The following is a 24,412-nucleotide window of genomic DNA, read 5'->3' as shown; positions in this document are numbered from 1 at the left end:
GTGGTGGAGTCTGTTTGGAGGTGGCAGAAATGACGAAGGATGATACGATGTATCTGGAGGTTGGTGGAGGACCAGTGGGGTTCTGTCCTGGTGGCGATTGGAGGGGCGGAGGAGCGGGAAGTGGAGGAGATGCAGTGGAGAGCATCGTCAACCACGTCTGAGGGGAAATTGCGGTCTTTGAAGAAGGAGGCCATCTGGGCTGTGCGGTATTGGAACTGGTCCTCCTGGGAGCAGATGCGGCGGAGACGAAGGAATTGGGAATATGAGATGGTGTTTTTACAGGGGACAGGGTGGGAGGTGGTGTAGTCCAGGTAGCTGTGGGAGTCGGTCAGTTTATAGTAAATGTCCGTGTTGAGTCGGTCGCCCGAGATAGAAATGGAGTGGTCTAGGAAGGGGACGGAGGAGTCTGAGACAGTCCAGGTAAATTTGAGGTCAGGGTGGAAGGTGTTGGTAAAGTGGATGAACTGTTCAACCTCCTCGTGGGAGCACGAGGTAGTACTGATACAGTCATTGATGTAGCAGAGGAAAAGGTGGGGGGGGGGGTGCCAGTGTAGCGGCAGAAGGTGGACTGTTCCGCGTATCCGACGAAGAGGCAGGCATAACTGGGGCCCATGACTGTTTGCTCTACTGTGCGATCTAGGAATGGCAGTTTGATAGCTGACAATCCTACCAATACACTAAAACAGCAGCTAACGAAATTAAAAGGGCCTATACAGACAACAAGCAAAACGAACGTCATTTACAAAATATCTTGCAAGAACTGTAACAAACACTACATTGGACAAACAAGCAGAAAACTAGCCACCAGGATACATGACCATCAGCTAGCCACAAAAAGACATGACCCTCTCTCACTAGTATCCTTACATACAGATGAGGAAGGACTCTTTGACTGGGATAACACATCTATCCAAGGACAAGCTAAACAGAGACACGCACAAGAATTCCTAGAAACATGGCATTCTAACCAGAATTCTCAACAAACATATCAATTTGGACACCATCCACCACCCCTATAGAAAAAAAAACAGGAAATGATATCATCAACACAGAGTGACATCACCAACCCAAAGAAACATAAACACAAATAGAAAGCAGGACATAGCACCAGCGCTTCAGCAGAGGCTCACTGATGTTACCTAGTCATGGTGATGAAGCATTTGAAAATGAATCTTCCAGCTCAGTGAGCAAACTTACTTCTCGAACACCATGTCCTTTAGCATAATGCTATTGACCCACCCAATAGGTGGACATGCCACAATGTAATGTCATTTACATAACACACCTCAACACGAGAGTGAAATGACAGCCCTGTTTACTTGTTTAAATTCTGCAGTGGGATTTGAATCCACATAGTTATTCAGTGGAGAGAAAACAGTACCAAACTGAGACACAAGGGGTTTACCACAAGTCTGTTGTGTTTTGGTTTTGTGACCTTCTGCTTTTACAAAAACTAATCAAACACTTCTGCCAAATTCCTGATTTTATCGTTCTCAGCACTCCAAGCTTTATCACCCTTACACTTGCTGGGGGGAAAAAAAGTTGAATCTCCTAAGACCATCTTTCACCAATAACAATATAAAAGTTTTATTGTGTAGTGTTCAGGCATAACAGGCTCACCATTCCAGCCAACCTTCTCAACAGCACAATTTTAAACAAACAAAATAAACCAACAATTTCACATTTTATCATTTAAAGCTGGTTTTCCAACCAATCCTGGACACATTAAAGTTGAAGAAAGAGTTTAAAAGCAAACAATTTTAACAACACTGCAATCAAACATGAAATAAAAGAAAGCCGGCCCACTTCATTAACTACCAGTTTTCAAATCACGAAGTTACTCACCAATTTACTGCTTATAGCAGTATTCCATGTTTAGCTGTTCTCAGAAATGTTATACATCACTTGGGAGTCACATATCACTTCTAAGAGGGAACATCTCGCTTTCACATGCTGCCCAAGAATTGGGAACACTTATCTGACTAGGCCAGAAGGATTCTCCTGATAGGGTAATCTAGCTATCAATTCTGGCCATCTATTTGGAAGGCAAGTGATCTACCAAGGCTTCTTTGTACAACATTTGGTTCATTACAGATCAAACCAAAGAAAAATATTTCAACAGTTTGAATACAAAACAATGTCTGTACTAAAAACCACAGGTTTAAACAAGAAGCAAGAGTACATCACAGTTCTAATCGGCAATGATTTAGTATGTCTGTATACTTTAAATACCAACACCATCTCTCAGAAGTTTACTAAATACACTCTTAGATCTAATAGACAAGCATGCTTGCTCTTAAAAACGCAAAAGCAAGTATTTTAGTTCAATTGTAAATGAAGGTAAGAATCTGGTTTTGACTGAGTCAAACTGAAAACAAGTTATTTATATAAAATTTAGGACAGTGAAAGAACTCTCAATGTTCTCAAATCTGATCTTTTGACAAATTATCAACATGAAAAAAATCAATTTTTGTGGCAATTCTGAGTTATTAGACTTTCTGAATGCCATTGTTGTTTGTTCCCCATAGACAGTTCAAGTTTTTTTCAAAATATCTGAACTTCTACACTTTCCAAATACTGCACAACGCAACACTTTTTAATTGTGCAAGTGACAAGAATTTTGAGGCTTAATTAATCCAGTGGTGTCAAACCATTGTTTCAAGTTACTTTGGTTTCTTTGGGATTTACAATTTTTTTTACTGATGGCAAACATATTTTGAATATCTTTATGACACAATATGCAAGAATTTACACAATGACATGCATGGCATCAGTAACACGAAATATCTAAAAATGAGTTGCAGTTGCACAGGAGTTTGGATAACGACATCTGAATTAACCAATGTAGTTCATGCCCCTTTATTATCCGTTTGGCAAGTTGTTTCACTGAATGCAGCATACAAGTCAATAAATTCAGCAAAATACCCCTCATTTTTCCATTCCACTCTCTCCTTAGGAGGTTCATGCAGGTAATTTCTAAATTAGGGTTTCCCAAGTGGGAAGGGGTTTGGACTTTGGGGTCATGGCCTCTGGGGCAATAATGGCCCCTGTACAGCTCTGACTGAATTATAACAGCTGTGCTTCCACTGTAACAGGCCCCTGCACTCTTAGTTCTCACTGAACGGTCACAACAATTTTCAAGCCTCAAGTTTAGAAAGCACTGATCTAAATGCTCTAAGGCAGTCATGTTACAATGTCTGGAGACCCTGATTTCATCATGCATGTCAGGTATTTTGCTGCAATCTAAATGAATGACTGAACTAAAGTACAAAGATCTCAAGAAGCCAAATGGGGTGCCCATATCACAGCTGAGATATTGTCTTGAAATAATCTACTTCAGTCTAAAAAACCCAGTAATGGGAACTTCCAAAATACACTTTTTTTATTGCATTCCAGATTTAGAATTTTGAGTCATCCAAATTTGATGAGGTTTCCACATGTTACTTGAGGGCGAGCCAAGTTAATAAAAACTGCAGCATTTCATATATACTTTTAAATTGATACATTAGAGATCTTAAAAAACCTATTCTACTATTCAAGCATTGACCAAATCTTTGACAATTATGGTTACGTGCCTCAAAAACTGGCTGTTACATTAAGTGATCACTTGGTCCTAACGAAAACTGAATATGACAGTAGGCAATAAAATGAGCTAAGCATATTCTGCTATGAACAAAATTCATACAACCAGGTATGATATTTGGAAAACACTCTTCATTGCAGATTGAGAGCTGGTTATAAATTAAAATTGTTTGTTTACTGAACATCACACCAAGTGTTGAATATGGTTCTTTAGCATGCTTACAAAAGTAAAAATGTTAAGAGTACTTACAGTACATAACCTTAATCTATGAAAACAAAATCACAGAGAACATGAATTACTGCTAATCCATAGAGGGAAGAGCCAAACAATCCCAAGTATGTTGCACTTAGCACATGTAAATTGCCAGACAATGACATTTCTTATAGCTGGTTTATACTGCAGGTGACAATAATTCCTACTTGGAGATGAAAATTCACTGAATGAATGAAGAAACAACCATTTTAAGACAAAAACAGAATTTTTTTTCCAATGTTATATGTGTGGTAAAGAAAATAAAATCTCAAAATATTTGCTTAGTTTGGGTTGAAATGGATGGATATCAGTGTTGGTCCAATATATCACAACCCAGATTACAAACTCTCTACTTATGGTTTTACAATTGAAAACATAACTGACAACTCAATATTCTAATTTAAACCAGTGAAGGAACAATGATGGATGAGATTCATTCCCATTTAACCTTTCATTCATTCTTTCTGAAGAGTATTTTACTTTTTTTCCAGTTACTGCCAGTTACATTGTCAACATTTATATTAGCTCAACAAAACATAACTAGCAATGAATGATTAAAAGCTTCATGTCTCCACAAGCCAATCACAAATATTTAACCAGAGACAAATACTGTATGTTAGAAGTTCAACACTTTCAGTTTTATTTTAAACAGGTGCTAACAAATCAAACTTTAAAAAATATTTTGAAGCTTCATTTGCTAGACTGAAATCATCACTGTTTCATGAAAAATGATCATATAGTTAAGTGATGAGAAGCAATTTACTGTGAAATGATACTGTGTTTGAGATCAACATTGTAGGATAATAGGATTGAAGTAGAGAGTCTGTTTCACTGTTGGAAGGAAGTGATTACTGCAGTTGGGAGTTCGACTTAATGAAGCTTCAAAACCAAAAAGAAACATGAACATTAAAGTTATAATATATCGTCAATGTTTCAAAACTCAAACTTTCTTACAGCCCTAAGGTTTTCATCATTAGAGCACAATACTCATATAAATCTTGCTAGTTTAAAAATTGCAAAAAAGACCATATCCATCTGGGTTGTCAGATTGTGTTCAATGTTTTGGGTAATACTGGAATTATGCTTCTCAATGTTTTGCTCAGTTCTTGTTCAGTCACTCCAGAACGAATTGCTGTTGCTTTTCTCTCCAGTATTCCATAGCTTGCTTGGCCAGCGCTTTCTTTAAAAGTACAGTAGAAAGACTGAGTTAACTAACACTGTCAAAAGGTACAGAAAACACCATGTTTTACCTATTTGAACTACAATGACAAGTAGGGTGAGTGATTTCCAGTGAAAGTAGTAAAATTTTATTTTTATTTAAGTATTTATGATGGATTTCAAAGCAAAAATAAAAATGAAATTTATAACTAGTTATGAAGCCATACATGAATCCTGGTTGCGATTTTTGAGATCATTTGTAGCTCAGGTTGAGAGCTTGCTCACTGAGCCAGTAGGTTTGTTCTTAGGTATGAGAACAAACCTACCAGCTCACTGAGCAAACTTACAACATGAATCCTGGTCTACAGCACAATAAATTGAGGATGGCATATCTGCCTATAGAACAATTGCTGCACTCCTAATGCAATTAAATAGACCAGATTTTACTGAAAGGGGCATAGAAAGTATCCTATATTATTGCATAAATTGGCTAGAAACTTAGGTTGAGAACGAGACATTCTGTAAAAATGATTTGGAGATGCCAGTGTTGGACTGGGGTGTACAAAGTTAAAAATTATACAACACTAGGCTGTAGTCTAACAGGTTTAATTGGAAGCACTAGCTTTTGGAGCACCGCTCCTTCAGCTGGTTGTGTCCTCCACAACCACCTGATGAAGGAGCGGCACTCCAAAAGCTAGTGCTCCAATTAAACCTGTTAGACTATAACCTAGTGTTGTGAGATTTTTAACTTTGTAGATTCTGTAAAGTGTAACTTGTCACCTGTTTATACCCAATTGGCATTCCCCTACTTTAAGCTTCACAAAAACAGCACCTTGTGTTTTTCATGGAGTTTCTGTATTTTTAGTGTACATCATCCAGTAAACTTGCCACAGAAGGATAAGTTTAGTAAGTAACATCACAGAAACCCTTTTAATGATGAGACAATTATGTATTATTGCTAATGAACCTCACTTCCACAAAAAAAAGCAATTTTAAACAAACACAAAATCAGGTTGCAAATTGCTTTAGGAGATTTAAAGTGCATAGTTCTCAAACTTTTTTAAAATTTATAAACCTGTCTTTTTATGTCTCCCTTAATTCAATGCTTCCCTCACCTGATGTACCTGATTTGAATTTACCAGCTCTAACTCACTTTGCCAGTTGTTCCTCTGTATTTCTTTAATCTTTGAGATTATATAAAGTATTAAAGAAATGATATATATTTCATCTGTTTTGCTCATCAAGGCACCAGGCTTCCTATTGCCTTTACTGAACAGTTAACAGCTCACACTTCAAACAAACGTTTAGGAAATTTAAAAAAACTATTCATGCCCTACTGCAACAAGATTAGACATAATGGATATAGAATTTGGAATGATTCAATTGCTCGATAGAGTATGATAAGAAAACACATTCTTACATATCCATACAGAATAAAAAACTGCTGAATTAAGCTTAGGTTAACTATTGCTGGGTGTAACTAACATACCAAATGGAAAAAAAAGCTTTTAAAATCCCAAATAATGCATTGCTACCAAAAGAAAACCAGGAAAGTAATGATTTTTTCATTCCTCAATCTGTCATCCTCCTACTAAAAGGTTTACAGATATGGTCAGAGATATTTTAATTTAAACATGAATTAAATGCACTATTTGAATCGCCTCTTTCCAACAATACATAGTTCCATACTTGTGTTACTTTTTGAACCTTACCTAGGCCGTATTATACAAGTTACAATCTTCTTCAAAAAACTGACATGTATGCAGAAAGAAAGACCTGCTTCCCTGAACATCCAAATTTACCTTAAGTCTCTCATAATGCTCAACGGTGCCACAGTGCGTCTGCTTAGCTGTCTCCTCACTTGTGTAGAAGAGACGGCAAAGTTTGCAGTAGTAGCCAGCTTTTGGAACCACATAATCTAAACCTGAAAGAAGACAGAGAACATTAGAATCTAAATGATCCTTCTGATACAAATACGTAAACAGACCCAAAGTAAACACAGCAGATACTAACCATACCAGTAAGGTATGTACACTATCTTTCAGAAGTCTACATACTACTTCAAATATATAGGGTGATTAGGACCAGTGTGCTTTATCAAATTAAGAAATGCAGGTATTGTTGTAAAGATGAAGAAGTGTTGCAGTTTACAAAATTACTAACAGTATCTCCTACTTTGAGGCCTGACACTATGATGCACTACTATTACTCTGGGGTTTTTAACCAAGCTCTCTGTTAGTTATTCAATGGTTGGTAAAATTTGAACAATGAAGACATTGCTTAAAAGCCTGGGATTTCCATTAAACAGGTCCTGCTCCAGGTCTTAGAAGAGGCAAATTGACCCTTTTGAATCCATCGTAGAATAACCTTAATATTAAGCTTGAATTTCTCATCCATCAGTTAATCTGTTCAATTAAGAATCTATTGCTAATAAACTGCACTGAGCCCCAGATACATAGGCCTGCAGCCAACTTAAGTACAGAAACCAACCACAACAATGGAGCAACAGATTTTGTTCTCTTAAAATTGCACTGGATGGCACGGTGGCTCAGTGGTTAGCACTGTTGCCTCACAGTGCCAGGGACCTGGGCTCAATTCTAGCCTCGGGTGACTAACTGTGTGAAGTTTGCACATTCTCCCACTCTCTGCATGGGTTTCCTCCAGGTACTCCGGTTTCCTCCCACAGTCCAAAGATGTGCAGCTCAGGTGAACTGGCTATGCTAAATTGCCCATAGGGTTAGGTGCATTAGTCGGGGGAAATGGGTCTGGGTGGGTTGCTCTTTGGAGTGTCGGTGTGGACTTTTGGGCTGATCAGCCTGCTTCCACACTGTAGGGAATCTAATCTCACCTCATTTCTACTTAGTAGCATTTCCCTCAGGAAGGAGTCTGGCTTCTGATGAATGCTGGTAGTGTTCAAGACTCAGATGCTGGGGTCTACTGGTACGAGAATACTGAACAATTTATGTAATGGCAAATTATTATTTAGACATCCTTTTGTAAATATAATTTCTGTATATGAATTCATTGCCACTTTAGAGACTTGGGCTTTACCTTAATGCTCATTTTTGAAGTTACAATGCCATCATCTAGCTAATATCTCTAGATGCATAAACATGCATTGCTGGTTTAAAAACTTGCCAAGTTACAATTTCCTACACAAACACTTTCATTGCTAGAAAAGCTTAGACTGTTAAACATATTTTTACATACTGGCAGCCATGATCTCTACTATTTTTCTAGGAACCCACTGTGGATGCAATAAAAAAAATTATATCCTTTGCAAACTGATTCAATAGTCATCAACATTCCTCCAATCACAGACCATGTCACTGGAGGAGCAGCAAGAACAGGAGGATGAGACCTGTGATTAGAGGAGCTGGAGCAACCAACATGGAAGAGACAAAATTTACACTGAAGCAGCAGCTACTCAGATTCTCCCATGCTCAATGCTCCTCCAATTACAGCTGTGCAGTCAGTTCCTGATCTCTCAGACTGACAATAGTTACCAATATTTTTGTACCCCATTCCTTGGGCTAGTCCACAGAATTGCATCACATATTTAAACTGGGAGCTTTCCAAATCACAGTGTCAGAAATCTAGTAGAAATTTCTGATCACTGATCTATTATCTGCATCTATCCATTTTTGAATGCTAAATGTAAGCCATCAGTTTAACATCTGTCAACTTTTAGTTCGAATTACTTTCATCTGTGTCTGGTTACTCTCCATTTGTGGTGTATATGTACAACTTGTGTACTGTGTAGATACGCATATAGGATAACATCTTTACAGGAAAGTTTCTTGCTTGTGGCAAAAATGGTTAAGTCCAGAAAATTTGAAGTCCCATCCCCAAACATAGCACTTGCCATTTTCACATGAGTGGAATGGGATCAAGATGACATTCATGTATTCAGACTTCACAAAGGCAGCTGGTTATTCAAATCATCAGATGGTTCCATAGTGAGATTCTGGTTACCCAAAAGTGCACTTAAGTGTGCACAGCAAAACTTCTAAGAGCTGGTCACTTTTTGCAATTATTTAGATAACTTGGGTATTCTTTTGGAGAGGTAAGATAACCTCCCCAAGGGGTAAGTACCCTTTGTAATGGTACAAGTAGGCATGAAGTGGATACAGTTGCATAAACACATTGACTATCCACACAAACATTGTGGTAAGTGTCAACAGTTCTGTTAAAATCTGTGCCAAGACTAAATATCAAGAGGACCTATCAAAAGGAGCTGTCAAGATCTTTTAAAATCCTGGCCAAATGAAGTATTAACGCAGAGCATTGCCTGCTATTTCCCGCTGTCTGTTGACATAACCCCCGAGGACTCCCATCACAGGAATTCTGATACATCACTTATTTCACAACCATCCTTTATCATAGTGTGCCTGCCATTTGACTGACAGCTCCAATTGGTTATAGACTCTTTAAAGTTAAACTATAAATTAATTTCAATGCTTGTTCTTATGAGGACTGTGAATTTCAATTAAATACTTATTCTTATAACATTAGGTAGGCAAAGAATTGTATTGTAGTAAATGGGTTTTCCTAAATGAGAATCCAGCCATCCTATGTTTTCATTCAAACTGCCTTTAACATAGTTACATTATTTCTTAAATAAGGAGACCAAAACTGTACACAATAGTCCAGACATGGCCTCACCGACATTCTAACAATTGCAACAAAACTTTCTTACTTTTACATTCCATTCTCCTTGCAATAAAAAGAACTTCATCTCTGCACTGGTACTGAGGTTTGACCATAATGTATACTGATAAATTGGTTTCAGGGCAAAGAGTAGGCAGCGCAAGTCGAGATGAAACTGGCAGAGGTTAGTATGAGGTGACATGGATGGGACATGGTATGTTTTTGGAAAGTGGGGGCTGGGAGGGAAAGGTTATGAGGGTAGGAAGCTTGAGAGGTGAGGTCTACAGGTATTTTAAAATGAAATAAACTTCTAAACAGTGACAGTGAACTATTGTAGACTTCTGCTCAGCTTGTCTCTGCATTCATTCTGGATCATCTCCAAGGGTGGCCCATCGCAATGAAAAGAAAGTCTGACCTTCTGGGTCACTTTTTCCAAGTTCAGGTCTGTGATGCTGAGAAACAGCCCAACTCTCTATGCTCTGACCAGGGAATGAAAATCCAGGCTCAAGTATTTGCTCAATTACTTTCCTATTTCCTCATTCCCCATGAGAATGAACCCTGTTTCTGACCAACATTATCTTTAATGACATTCATTTCTATGTACAGGTACACAATTTGTTATCCGAAATCCGAAATGTGAAGTTTTTTTCTCAATTACAAGATTGTTTGCCGTGCAAACAGTTAACCCAACTCCATATCCACTCAGATGTGATGTGGCAGTGTGGTGCAGCACTGGCAGGTGTCAATTCTTATAGTACTCACAGTTCTGCCTGCTGAAATAGCCAATCTCTGCCTGGGAAAGGACCTGTTACAGATTAGAGTAGTGATGGAAAAGCACAGCAGGTCAGGCAGCATCTGAGGACCAGGAATATTGACATTTAGGGCAAAAACCCTTTATCATGAAGGGCTTTTGCCTGAAAGGTCAATTTTCCTGCTCCTCGGATGCTGCCTGACCTCCTGTGCTTTTCCAGCACCTGCAGTACCCACTTTCACCAAGGACCTGTTATAATCAGCCCTTAGAGACAATGATTAGGAAAGGGAAAATCATTCAAGAACGATTGGTTATTACTGATCTTACTGGGAAGTGTGTTCACATCACATGGAGTAATTTATTCATGAAGAATTAGTTCTAAGGCATTGTTTTAACTCATAGGCTCCTCAGTTTTCTGATGAAAAGCAACTAATGAATCTAGTTGTCTAGAGAGAAAGAAAATATTAAGGGATTAATTGATGCTAAGGTTGTTGGACTAGTGACTTCAAAGAGTTCAAATCCAATACAGGGTATTTAAATTCAATTAATTAAATTAAAAATCTGGAATAAATAGCTAGTTCTCAGTATTGATTGCCATTCTTGATCATCAGATTGCCTTTCCAAAAAAAAACTCGTTCAATAATTCAATTCACTTCATTGAGAGAAGAAAGTCTCCTGACCCTAAATGTTATGGGCAATAGATAACTCCAGAACTCTCAACAATGTGATCAAACTGCCCTCTGAAATAACCTAGTTAACCTGTCAACTGCACTCAGTAAGATGACTCACCACATTTAAGGATTTAAAGGATGAGCAATAAAATTCTAGCCTTCACAGCGACATCCCAGTTACTATTTAAAGAAAAATCTTACCTACAGGATTGTTGGGTTTATATGGCCCAAGTTTGTATTCTTCTGGAAGAGGAGAAAGTGCCTGGATTTGCTCGGTTGATGGCTCTCCACTTAATGTGGACATGTTTCCCTTCACTTCTTCACCTGTTTTAACATCAGTGTTTTCACTCATATTATTTCTTAGATAACTTTCATTTTCAGCATTTTGTTCATCTTTGATGTCATCAGTAAGCATTTTGTCTGTTTGAGCAGATTTGATTTTCTGACCATCTGGATCATCAATCTCATCAAGGGCAAAAAACTCATCCATGTACTCTGGACACCGAATGCCTTCTGATCTCTACAGAGAGAAAAAAAACAAAAAATGTCATTAATTCACAAAAAGATTGAGCAGCTTCACAATACATATAAGATCCACTGTAAGATCTCTAGGCTGATCCAATGATTTGTTTTGGCTGAGGTAACAAAAAAAATGAGGTACTAGCCTTTTTGAGTTTGATGATCTAAAAGGAGCCCTGCATAAATACAATGGCCATCAAACTCTTCTTGCTTATTTTATTTGGACCTAAATTTCAGTCACCCTGAAGGGAGCAAATTACTAAAACATCAAATTGATAGAGTGAGGCAAGGACTCAAAAAAAAGGGAAAAAAAAGGATGTTTTTGCAGAAGGTGAAGACCACATAAAAGGTCATTCAAACTTGGTGGTGATGTACATCTGGATCAATACAGGAGCTAGGACAGCTTCTTCTAAATAATGCTTAAGTCGACATCAAGAATCAGTTAAAGGATCCAAGCATTATATTCACCACTCAAACTAGAAAGCTCGTCAAGCAGTATTGGACTAATGGCCAAAAAAAAGACCTTTTCAACAACTCAAGTAGATCACTGAAAGCAGGAGGACCCGAATGGCTTTTGTTTGGCTATATAAAACATGGTGGTTTAATTGATCCAGATGGACAAATATTCTTTTAGGAACTGCTGAGAAAAGACAGTTCTTCAAAGCTTTTTATCTTGCACTCACCAAGACAGTTTGCAAGAATACCAATTCAAACAGAAGACCAACATACACACTTATCACAGTGCTGACTGGTTGACGAATTAGATCTAATTGGTAGGAGATGTTGCCATGGAGAATGCGACCATTAATGCTTATTAACAGTAAAGTGACAAGCTTTGATTAGTCTTAAGCTAGGAAGGTTGACCCCAATTTCTTGAGAAATGAGCAGCATTTGGCTGTCACCTATTTAGTTGAGTTTGCTTGTTTCAACAAGATGTAGTTAATGATAAAGGAATATGTTGCGGTGGTCCAACATAAACAGATAGATAATGTATTGTCAGTCCAGTAGCTCTAAGACTGGTTCCCTGTGGATATTGTGCTTTGAAATCTGCACATCATATGTTATAATAAATAGTCAATTCACTATAAGAACATACATGTTCAAAGCAAGGAACTCTGAAGAGTTTTTCCAGCAGTGATCGAAAAAAATCTTGGAAGCAGACAGGAAGTGAAAACTGCTCCATCTAGTGATGCTACATTTCAGGAAATATATAATGATGGCAGTTTGGAAATGGGAGATGCTTTACATTGAAAAATTGCACCACAATATGGAAGTCACACTGCAACTGAACACTGTCTTATAAACAGCTACATCCCAAAGAAAAAGTGAAAGAAATTTGCTAGGTATATGAGATTTCCAATTTGCTGCAATGATTGCACTTATATCAAGTATCAGTTTACTCCAAGAAACACTCCGGCCACTTAAATGACCATCTCAAATAAGAGATATGTAACTACCGCTACCTTGGCATTCAATGATGTTATCATCACAATCGGCCAGGATGAACTGAACCCTCAACATAAATACAGCAGTCACAAGAGCAGGTCAGAGGCTAGGGATACTGCAGTGAGTAACTCACCCCATTTCCCCACCAAAGGCACAATTCAGAAGTGCCTGGATGAATGCAGCTCCAAATACACTCAAAAAGCTTGACACCATCCATGACAAAGCAGCCCACTTGATTATTTGTGGATGTGTTGCCATTCAGTCACTCCATCATTGGTGCTCAGTAGCAGCAGTACATATAATCGACAAGTTTCACTTGCAAACGTTGCCAAAGATCCTCAGAAAGCACATCTAACTCACAACCCCTTCCACCTAAAGGACAAGGGCAACAGATACGTAGGAGTAATACCACCTACAAGTTCTCTCTAAGCCACTCACCATCCTAACTTGGAAATACATCATTCCTTCAGTGTTGCTGTGTCAAAATCCTGGAATTCCCTCCCCAATAGCATTGTGGATAAACCTATCACACATGGACTGCAGCAGTTCAAGGCTGCAGCTCATCATTACCTTCTCACCTTCAACAAGGGACAGGCAACAAATTTTGGCCCCAGCCAGCAACACCCATGTCCCATGAGTGAATAAAAGAAATAACCACTTTATATTCCACTCCCATAAAGGATGATGGTAATATCCAATATGTATGCGAAGGCTGCATGGAAACCATTGGGTGTGCTTCAAAGCATAATTTAGCACTGCTGTGCTGGAGCTTAGGAGCAGTAAGTCATCTCAGGCTCTTTCGCTGTTAATCTCAAGGCTTTTCAGCTGTAAAGGACAAAGTCGCACTTATTTCAAAAAAGATATTCCTATTTCATGCAATTTACCATAATAACTATGCTGTACAGCATACAAACTTACCCATTATTAACACATTGCACTCACTATACTACAAATCCACACTGACTTGAAACTAGAATGAAAAGTGACTGAAATGCAAGAATTCTAAAGTATTGACACCAACAATGTAAAAGAATATAGATACTGGAAGGGAGAAACAAAACCACCTAACCTATGTTTCTGGAATCCAAATAACACATATTAATTGTTAGAATACTCAAAAGTAGTTGCAAATTTGTGAACTTTTAACGCCTACCTTCTCAGATGATAGTGTTGCATCTCGAGAGCTTAGTTCTGCATCAGACTCATCTTTCATTTCACCTTCATTGAAATGCCCAACTTCTATATCTGGGTCCAGTTCCACTTCCAAATCATCCCCTCTGTCACCAGCTGCAGATTTGTCCTTCACTAATTCATCATACGTTAACAGTAAGTCTTCTGTACCACCTTCTTCATAGTTCTTGGTGTCTGGAGAAGGGCCACCCTGTGACTTAATTTTTGTAACATTCTCTCCTTCCAACTGTTTAGGGCTTGCATTCTCCATTGAAGGAGAGCCTGTTTGTGCATTTTCATGGTCTGTTTCCTTAGAATTCTTGGATTTATCTTGAGCCTTTCTCTTGTTGCTGGGTGATCGTGCTCTTTTAGAAGGAGGGCTATGAGAACGACCCCTTTTTCTGAAATCAAAACAGACATCTTTAATACGAGGTATTTCAGAAAGTACCACAAAGTTTTTTTAAAAAGAAAAAAGTCTTCAGTTTTATTTATTATAGGTTTATTTCAGTGATTATCTGGATTACAAGCTTGTGATGTCAGCTGGCATTAAAAAACCAGATGAAAAGTATTTCTCCACCCCAGAGATAAGCTAATTAAATCTGACAAAGTAGTGGTGTTTATGCATTTCCTATACATCTGTGATAATGGCAGAGATCTAAGAAGGTCACTGGTCTGTGTTCTCAGTTAATGATCACATAAAGGCAAAGTTGCCATAGTCCTTGTGGATCATAGGGCTCTCGCTCAATATAAAAAGACAACTGGTGGTGGTTTAACTTGAGGGTCACCACGCTAGTGTGGGGATTGAAGCCACAGTTGGTGTTTACCTGCATTGCAAAGCAGCCAGTCAACTGAGCTCACAGACCCTGTCAAAAAATATGGTATAGGCAAAATAGTAACATAGGAAATTAAACTAGTTCATCCACAAGATCTAATTTTCCTGCTGTCAAAAGGTTGCAGTAAAACAAAATGGGCTGAAATTACCTTGAATCTATTACCATGGAAGGTATGGAATTCTGAAAATCACATGACATGTAAACTGATGTCCTAAACCTCCAGGAGAAAGTACAGCCTTTTAATGTTTGGAAATAAGTCTATTAACTTAGCTCAAGAAAAACAGGTGTGGTTGAGTGAGTTGAAACATTAACTTTTAATCTTTATTGTTTTCTTTCATTTCCACATACTTTAATCCATCTTTGACAGCTGTCACCAATTCCACAAGCCTCTACTAAAAATGCTCTGGAATTAGCAGCAGAGATGTATACAACAATGCTATTGTTATATTTTAAGAAACAAGTGGCCGTTAATGTCTTAGAAACCAAGTACCTTGGTACTCCGAAATGCCATTTGAATGATATTTGTAAAAATAAATGCCGGTCACTAAACAATTCACACCTGAAATGACCAGAAGTTAATCAACTGTAACTTGCTACTTACAGATTAGCTGTCTTTCAAACAAGTTTAACTAATTCTGAATGGATTATAGTTAAAATTTGGAGACAAGGTTAATAAAACAGATATCAGCACCCGAGCAGTTAGCGTACCGATTTTCTCGCTCTCTGTTCCTCAACAGTTCATCAACTCCTTTGCCTGGTTTCTGAAAAAAGACAAAAATATTAATCCCCCATTGCCACCTGAATTAATACCTGAAGTATGCAGGACAATTCTTAAAGTACATGTTGTACTCCTTTATCTAAATAAATATGAGACGTCGGTGTCGACTGGGGTGGACAAGGTCAGAAGTTGCATGACACCAGGTTTAGTCCAACAAGTTTATTTGAAATCAGAAGTTTTCATAGCGTTGCTCCTTTGTCAGGCTGATGAAGCAGCGCTCCAAAAGCTTGTGATTTCAAATAAACCTGTGGGATTATACCCTGGTGTCATGTGACTCCTGACCTTATTTAGATAAATGGGCCATCTTGTGAAACAGTTTAAATAACTTGCTTGTTAGAGCTTAACAAAATATGCCATAATCACTCTGCAATTATCCATTAATCCAACTGAAAGTTCTATGTTTAAACAGAAGGGCCTAGAAGGCAAAGGTATCTATATGATACGTGCTCTGAATATATACCTACAACCACACAGCTGCTTAAATTACCTAACAGCATTGCCCACCTGCTCACTGGAGCCATGCTGGTTCTACTCAGACAGAAGCTGAAAATGTGTTGCTGGTTAAAGCGCAGTAGGTCAGGCAGCATCCAAGGAACAGGAAATTCGACGTTTCGGGCTAAAGCCCTTCATCAGGATTCCTGATGAAGGGCTTTAGCCCGAAATGTCGAATTTCCTGTTCCTTGGATGCTGCCTGACCTGCTGCGCTTTAACCAGAAACACATTTTCAGCTCTGATCTCCAGCATCTGCAGACCTCACTTTTTGCTACTCAGACAGGAGCACTATATGTTGGTTGAAGCAAATTATACCACATTGGTAACACAAATCAAACGAGCATTTGTGTGCCAGAAAAAGTCTGAGTTTGCTCAATATCAAAATGTCAATGAAATACAACAGGAAGACCAAAAAGATACAGGAGCAGAATTAGGTCATTCAGCCTATTGAGTCTGCTCTGCCATTCAATCATAGCTGGCATCAGTAAACATCATTCTCCTGCCCTTACTAATCAGGAACCTATGTTCTTAAATACACTCATTGACTTGGACTCCACAGCTTTCTACGGCAATGAATTCCACAAATTAATCATGCAGCTCAGTTCTAAAGGGCCATCCCATCAACCTGAGGTGGTGCCCTTGGATCCTAGTCTCTCCTATTAGTAGAAACATCATCTCCATGCTCAATCTATCTAGGCCTCTCAGTATTCCGTTGTAAGATCCCTTCTCATCCTTCTAAGCTTGATCGAGTACAGACCCAGAGTACTCAATCATTCCCTATTGGCGACAAGCTCTTCACCCCTGTGATCCCTGTTATAAATATATTCTGGATCCCCTCCAAAAGCAGCCCCTTAGATAAAGGGCCTCAAACTCTTCCTCATGTTCCTAATGTAGTCTGGCCAGAGCCTGAAACAGCCTCAGCAGTACATCCTGCGCCGATTTTCTAGCCCACTTGAAATGAATACTAACATTACAGTTGCCTTCCTAACTGCCAACTGAACCTGCATGCTAACCTTAAGAGAATCCTTAACTAGGACTTGCAAGTCACTTTGTGGTTCTCACTTCCACTTTACACTTTCTCCATTTAGAAAAGTCAAAACCTCTATTTTTCTGACCGAAGTGCAAAGCCTCACGCTTTTCCACACAGTATTCCTTCTGCCGCTTCTTTGCCCACTCTCCTGGCCTGTCCAAGTCCTTTTATAACCTCCCCACTGCTTGAACCTGTCCCTCCACCTGACTTTGTGTCATCTGTAAAATCAGCAACAACGCCCTCAGTTCCTTCATCCAGATCATTAATGTATACCATGAATTATTGTGATCCCAATACTGACCTCTGCAAACTCCACAAGTGACCGGCTGCCATTTTGAAAAATACCCCTTTATCCCCACTCTCTGCCTCCTGCCAGTCAGCCAATCCTCTATCCATGCTAGTGCTTTGCTGCAAACACCAGGGGTTATCTTATTTCACAGCCTCCTGTGCAGCACTTTGACAAAGACCATCTGGAAATCCAAATAGATACGCCTTCTGGCTCAGCTTTGACTATCTTACTCATTACAGCCTCAAATCATTCTAACAGACTTATCAGGCATTACCTCCTCTTGACGAAGCTACATTGACTTAGCCCCATTTTACCATGCAATTCCAAATACTCTGCAATCTCATCCTTAAACACTCACTGGCCTCAACTTTTATGATTATAACTGAACATTAGCCACACAACTTACCCTTAACACTAAGCTTCTGTATTTTTCAGACAAATATACTTTCAGTTCTCTGCCATGGAACATCAGAGGGATTTTCTTGAACTTTTCTATCATGGCCATTGCCATCTGATGTGTTTCCATTTCCAGGAAAACCTGTGATTGAAACAAAGTATCACTGGAAAGTGTAACTAGGTTTGGAATAATGGCTTCAGTACAACAGGAAAAATATCAAAGGTGGCCGCTTGTTCAGTCTTTCAAACAATGCACTTTTAATTAAGAATCATCTGCCTTAGCAGGGAAGCACAACTGACACAAACTTACCAAGAAATTTCATCTCTGGGTACGAGATATTCCTCTCTTTCATTGCTGGTTAATGATTTTCAGGTTATCCTGGCCTTAAGGATCCGGTTAAGGACCTTTACTTCTGCAAGTAATTTTAGCTTTAACTTTAATGCTATCAGAGTCACTATTTTTAATAATATCAATTGCTTCTGGAGGTGCTGTAAATCTAGCAAAGCATCATGATTAAAATCTCTTCATAATGTGCATTGAGAAATAAGAATTCCCACCTCACTTAACATGTTTAGGCTTGACCACCATTTTATATCGATGGTTCAGTTAAAACTCTAAAGAATTTGCTTTTGGTTATTCTACCTACTTGGTTTCAACTTCTTCCAACTCTTGCAATAGAAATTATGTCATACTTCACTAATATAGGTACTCTTTCACTGAATCTATTTCTGCTAAATTATTCATACATACTTTTATGACTCCAACCCCCATGTCAGTTTTCTCTTTATGTCTGCGATATCAATGTTTTAACTCAATTTTTTCATATACACCTATTACCAATGACTCATTATGAATTTAACACTGGGAGCAGTAAAGCTGCTTCTGTGCTGTTTCAACAGCTAGGGCATATGAGTTATATGGCTCAAAAGTTAAAACAGAAAAATAAATAAAGCAGCATGGATACATGAACAGATGGAAACCCTTATACACCAACCATGTTAGAGAAAAAGCTACACCAAAACGAATCCACCTAGAACAAAATGTATCACTCATCATTTCCAAACAGTTTGATGTGACTTAACAAGGTTTCTTCAGCAGCAGCTGCCATTTACGGTGCTGCTGCACAAAACCACCATCATTTACATCATGCAGCTATTCTGAAATGGATAACTGCTATTTCTTCTTCATCACTGAATCATAATTCCTTCCTAACTGAATTGTGGGAGCATCCGCATGGCAAGGACAGCAGACCACTACCACTTAAAACATATGCACATTACAAATCAACATACATAGAACAACTTTGGTTATCAGAACATCAATTATCCAAATTCCGGATTATCTGAACAAGGGTCTCAAGGTCCAGTAAACACATTATCCGAACAAAATATCCCCTGTCGTTATGTTCGGATAATCGAGGTTGTTCTGTAGATAGGAAATCTATGCTATGGCAGTACTCTGTAAAAATGTACAAAGGGTTCAGAAAATATTTATAAGAACGTTGACCAGGTTCAAGGGTTTGAGCTATAGGGAGAGACTACATAAACTGGGGCTATTTTCCCTAGAGAATCAGAGGCTGAGGAGTGACTTTATTGAGGTTTATAAAATCATGAGGGGAATGGACAGGGTAAACAGACAAGGTATTTTCGCTGGGGTGGGTGAGTCCAGAACTAGAGGGCATAGGTTTAAAGTGAGAGGGGAAAGATTTCAAAGGGATCTAAGGGGCAATGTTTTCACGCTGAGTGTGGTGTGTACATGGAATGAGCTGCCAGGTGAAATGGTGGAGGCTAGTACTACATTTAAAAGACATTTGGATGGGGATATGAATAGGAACGGTTTAGAGGGACGTGCGCCAAATGCTAACAGATGGGACTAGATTTATTTAGGATATCTGGCCGACACGGATCAAAGGATTTAGTTTCCATGCTGTATATTTCTATGACTTTATGCGGTTTTCAGCCAAGATCTCCATACTCCCTGGTAACAGAGACTCAGTGAAACCCCTCTGAACACACAACAACCAGTTCTCTTCCTCCACGTTACCCTCTTCCTCCTACTAACTAGCCCACTTCCCAAATCTAGTCGGTCCTCCACTTTTCCTTCCTTCTGCATTGCCAAACTTCACGGAGCATTGGGTTCTGCTGCTCTGTGCCCCTCTGTCCCAAAATATCGAGACTTGTGCTTGCTGACCTTGAACTCCATAGCTCCATCACATTGCCACTAGCAGAACACACTCTCCTACAGGCTGGGCTAGGCAGGTAGGTTGTGGAAAGGTTGAGGGACCAAGAAAGAAGATCAGGAGGGTGAGTGAAGGGAGAGTATGGAAATAAAAATAAAACAAGCAGAATTCCAGTATCTAAAAGTCAAAATGTTATCAAATAACTGAAATTTCTCCTCCTTGTAAATGCCTATTCATTTTTCAAGGTAGAAGTGCCAAACAAATAGTCAAAATAATCAAATGTGAATGATTATTTGACTGACTTAAAATGATGAATATTAACAAAATATTTCATATTACTGCTAGTACTTTAATCCTACAGTACCTGATTTTTAACTCTCATCAGTAAGTAGTTGGTCACTTTTCCAAAGGGCATACCAAGGCATACAATTTCTGAATCAGAATAGCCAACAGAAGGCAAGTTGCTGATGTGGACGACCCGGCTTCGTTCTTCACTTTCTTTGCCCTAAGTGTGAAAGCATGGAAAAATATTTAAACATAATCCTCAATACTTGACAGTTGAACCTACTGAGTGAAACATCCTGGATATCTTCAAGCTAAAAACACATCTCACCATTTCCCTTTCTCCACCAACTACCCGGCACCACAAATTAGAGAACAATTAGACTTTCAGCCAAACCAGAAATTCAAGTCAAAGATTTACAAAATTAGTTTATGACTTTCCAACAATACCCATATAACATACTTTCGAGGCAAATTTAAAAAGGTGAGGTATAAGGGCCCTATTACTCATGTCTACGCCTGCTCCTATTTCTAATGTATCAATGCTGTTGTAAACATTTTCAAAGTAGGAACGCTCAGATAGCAGACCAGGCTCCAAACCCCTCATCTTCATTTACTACAATTTTCAGCAAGGATTAGAATGAGCTAGTACGTAAAATAATCGATTTTCAAAATTCATTCCTATGATGTAGGATTGCTGTGGATTTGGAGTCATATGTAGGCCAGAAAAGGAGAGGATGGCAGTGTTCCTCTCTAAAAGGGTAGTGGTGAACGAGATTGTCAATTGTAAAGAAATAAAAAACCATGGTCATCATTTGATACCAGATTCTTAGTGATTTCGATATCCACCACCTGTCACGGCAGAATTCGAATCCAAATCTCCAGAAGATCACCTGGGTGCCTGGATTAACAGTCTCGCAAAAATACTATTAGGCCATTGCCTCCCCTTTTATTTTTAAAATCTCCACCCTGCCTCAAGTGGAAAAAAGGCATCATCATCGAGGCATCAGAAAAGCACAGAATAAGAATCACTGCATGGCAGAGAAGTCTGAAGTATGTACAAAACAAAGCTTATTCTTCACTTTGGAACCCCATATAAACACAATTTATCACAAGGCCCAGGCCCAAATTCCATTTTGACTGAAGGGTTCAGCCATGATTGACTTTTATTTTTGCTCTTTAGCAACTAAATACAAGGGAGTGCTATTGTGATGGGGGTTCACAACACCCATGCTTTAATCCATTTTAAACTAAAGTATATTGCAAAACAGCTGCACACTAAAAAAAAACTATATTAAAGGTGACAATGAATTGAGAATTTAGAGGATGCAAGCAGGATTTATAAAAGTATACTTCAAGTGATTTTCCAAACATAGCCAAATTTTATTCGGTCCGAGAGGATGAGGTTACAATAGCTTCCAATTGATTTTAAGAGTAAAGACAAGAATCATGAAATTTAAATTTTATACTTCAATTTCACAATAATAGGGTTTTCTTTGAATATTATGTGTCATCATCTTCATAACTAATATACAAACAAATGTTTCAAATTTTTCTCAGACCAGTCAACAGTTTTGGGCAAAACACATGAATGAGTGCATATTGATGCGTTGCATATCATTTTCAAACATCTTGATATAGCTCAACGAGATTTCTTCAGCAGCAGCAACTACCATTTATGGTGCTGTTGCACAATACCACCATCACATGCAACATGCAGCTATTCTGAAATGGATAACTGCTATTTCTTTATCATCACCAAATCATAATTCCTTCCTAACTGAATTATAGAATCAAAACTCAGCAAAGTCATCATCTTCACAATTCTCGCTATTGTCACTCGTTATGACTGCATTGACTGATTGTGTAGATTTTTCTTTAACAAATTGGAAATAAAAGATATCAAGATGGAGACCACAGGCAACCAGGCTATTACAGTCTACTTTCAAAGCCTAATGAACTGCACTAGCTGTGTCTCAAATTGCACAGGCAAGTGTTTAGATGTGTCTAGCCATGTGCAGCACAATGGGTCATTTTCAGTTGTAGAAGTTGTTCTTACTACAAACGTAAAAGTGGGAGCCATTCAATTCGATTACAACAACATCTGAAAAGGTGATTGATTCAGCCGAGTCTAACCCTAATATCTGGACAAATCCGCACTCTCAGCTACTCATCACTCTGCAATAAGTATTTTTCCAAGTTGAAACTATACAAAACTGACCATACAGCCAATTTGCAATGCAGACATCAAGAAACACCATCTGAGCAGTTCAACAGAGTGAACAAGGGCAAAAAAGAGGCATCTTGAAACATGCAATGACCTGCTGTAAATTAACATAACAGTTAAAAGTGCACACTTGCGGGACCCGAAGTCAGGAGTTTCATCTCTCCCAAAATCTGTTGTCCTATTTGTCCATGCGCATAACAAAACACCAAATACAGGAAGCTACCATAGCTACTGGATCAGAATTGAAGTGTCAATCTCTTTGCCTCAGCACCAATGAACTCAAGCAACATGACCCCAAGATACTGCAGTGGGACTTGCATCTTTTGTCTTGGCTATACTCATTTAACTCCTGATGTTTCTACACTATTCTTAATAACTCTCTCTTTACTCATAAGTAAATTTCAGTAATAACATGATAAGCTAACTATTAACCGCTTTGAGCAAAAGCTCAACTGATGATCTGCTTTATCTTAAGTCATCAGGAATTAAAGTGGGCTAATAACATGAATGTTACTAACTTACGTTTCACAAACCACATGCTAGATGTGTCTTTGGTCATTACATCACTAAACTTAATTACATGCCAGGTTGGGTCAGCTCAAACTTTCATATGAAGTTCAGGGGATAAAAGTTATTATGGTGATATAACCAGGGTAAGGAACACCAGCAGGTATCAGTATTTCTCACTGAAGTTAATTAAACATTCTGCAGCTTAATCAACTTCTTTGAGCTCCAGTGGGTACTTATTTTCTGATCCTCATAGAAGAAATCCAAAGTGATGCATTAAGTTGAGCCCTCAAGTTGCTCCAAAATTCATGGGATCCAGCAAACTAATAATGCTGTCTCACCCTGTCAAATAGCTCACCCTTTTCTGGCTATACATTTCCAATACCTGAAAGAACTTGATAGCATTCATGAGTCTTCTTTAAAAGTTGACATTGTCTATCCACATTCATTGGGTAGAAATTTCAGATGGTCAAGATAGCAACCATATTTACAGCTCAATATGATCTTTCCAGGGATCAAACGGACCTACCTGCTTTGAAAGGACTGAATCATTGCATTCACTTTCAGACAGATTCCTAGTTTTATGGAATAAAACAAGATCAGCACTTGTGAGTAGTACAGGCAGAATTGTTCAATGCTGACTGATTGCCAGTTCAGGGATCTACTAACTAATTTTCTGACCATTTTCTTCTAACTTTTAAGCCATGACAATTTGACTCAATGTGAATGCTGAATCCAATTACAAAAAAGCATACAACCATTTTGTCACTTTTAAAATATCTGCTTCACACCAATTTCAAAACATAACTGTATGCCTCTAAATTTTGCTAGTGGCTTCCTGACCAACACCACTGGCTGAATTTAATGCTTCCCAACTGTGGGTGGGAGCCCATTCTAAAGTGTGGGCATCACCAATTCCCACCCCCGACTTTGAAAGACAGTCAACAATGTTTTTAGCTTCCAATTAATGGCTGTTCCTTGGGAAACTGGCCAATTACATTCAGGAAGGGGGACAGCTTGCCCAGTCAATAAACAAAGGTTGGGTGTCTGAGGCGAGGGGGCAATCCAGTAACGTGAAATCAGTTACATTTTTAGTGACTCTAAAGGGACCCGTGACATGCTGGTGCAAAAGCTGCACCAAAAATTATCGTTTTGAGGTCTAAGGTGGCATTTAAATTTCTCTGAATTATTTTGGGGG

At 38.6% G+C, this 24,412-nt stretch overlaps 1 protein-coding gene across 1 annotated transcript in view; it reads right to left on the bottom strand.

Moving 5' to 3' along the window:
- Positions 1-1,562: 1,562 nt before the first annotated feature.
- The window catches only part of LOC132823320 (matrin-3-like), a 92,932-nt gene continuing 70,082 nt past the window's right edge, over positions 1,563-24,412 (bottom strand). Inside the window, exons 9-15 of the mRNA XM_060837006.1 lie at positions 20,563-20,703; positions 18,029-18,160; positions 15,742-15,794; positions 14,184-14,601; positions 11,267-11,585; positions 6,796-6,917; positions 1,563-5,015 (exon numbers count right to left, since the gene is read on the bottom strand). Of these exons, the coding sequence (XP_060692989.1) occupies positions 4,950-5,015; positions 6,796-6,917; positions 11,267-11,585; positions 14,184-14,601; positions 15,742-15,794; positions 18,029-18,160; positions 20,563-20,703 (1,251 nt within the window). The 3' untranslated portion in view covers positions 1,563-4,949. The remainder of the gene's footprint in view (positions 5,016-6,795; positions 6,918-11,266; positions 11,586-14,183; positions 14,602-15,741; positions 15,795-18,028; positions 18,161-20,562; positions 20,704-24,412) is intronic.

Source organism: Hemiscyllium ocellatum, chromosome 16, assembly GCF_020745735.1.
Source record: "Hemiscyllium ocellatum isolate sHemOce1 chromosome 16, sHemOce1.pat.X.cur, whole genome shotgun sequence".
In the NCBI taxonomy this organism is placed as follows: domain Eukaryota; kingdom Metazoa; phylum Chordata; class Chondrichthyes; order Orectolobiformes; family Hemiscylliidae; genus Hemiscyllium; species Hemiscyllium ocellatum.
This window is presented reverse-complemented; position numbering and strand designations above follow the sequence as displayed.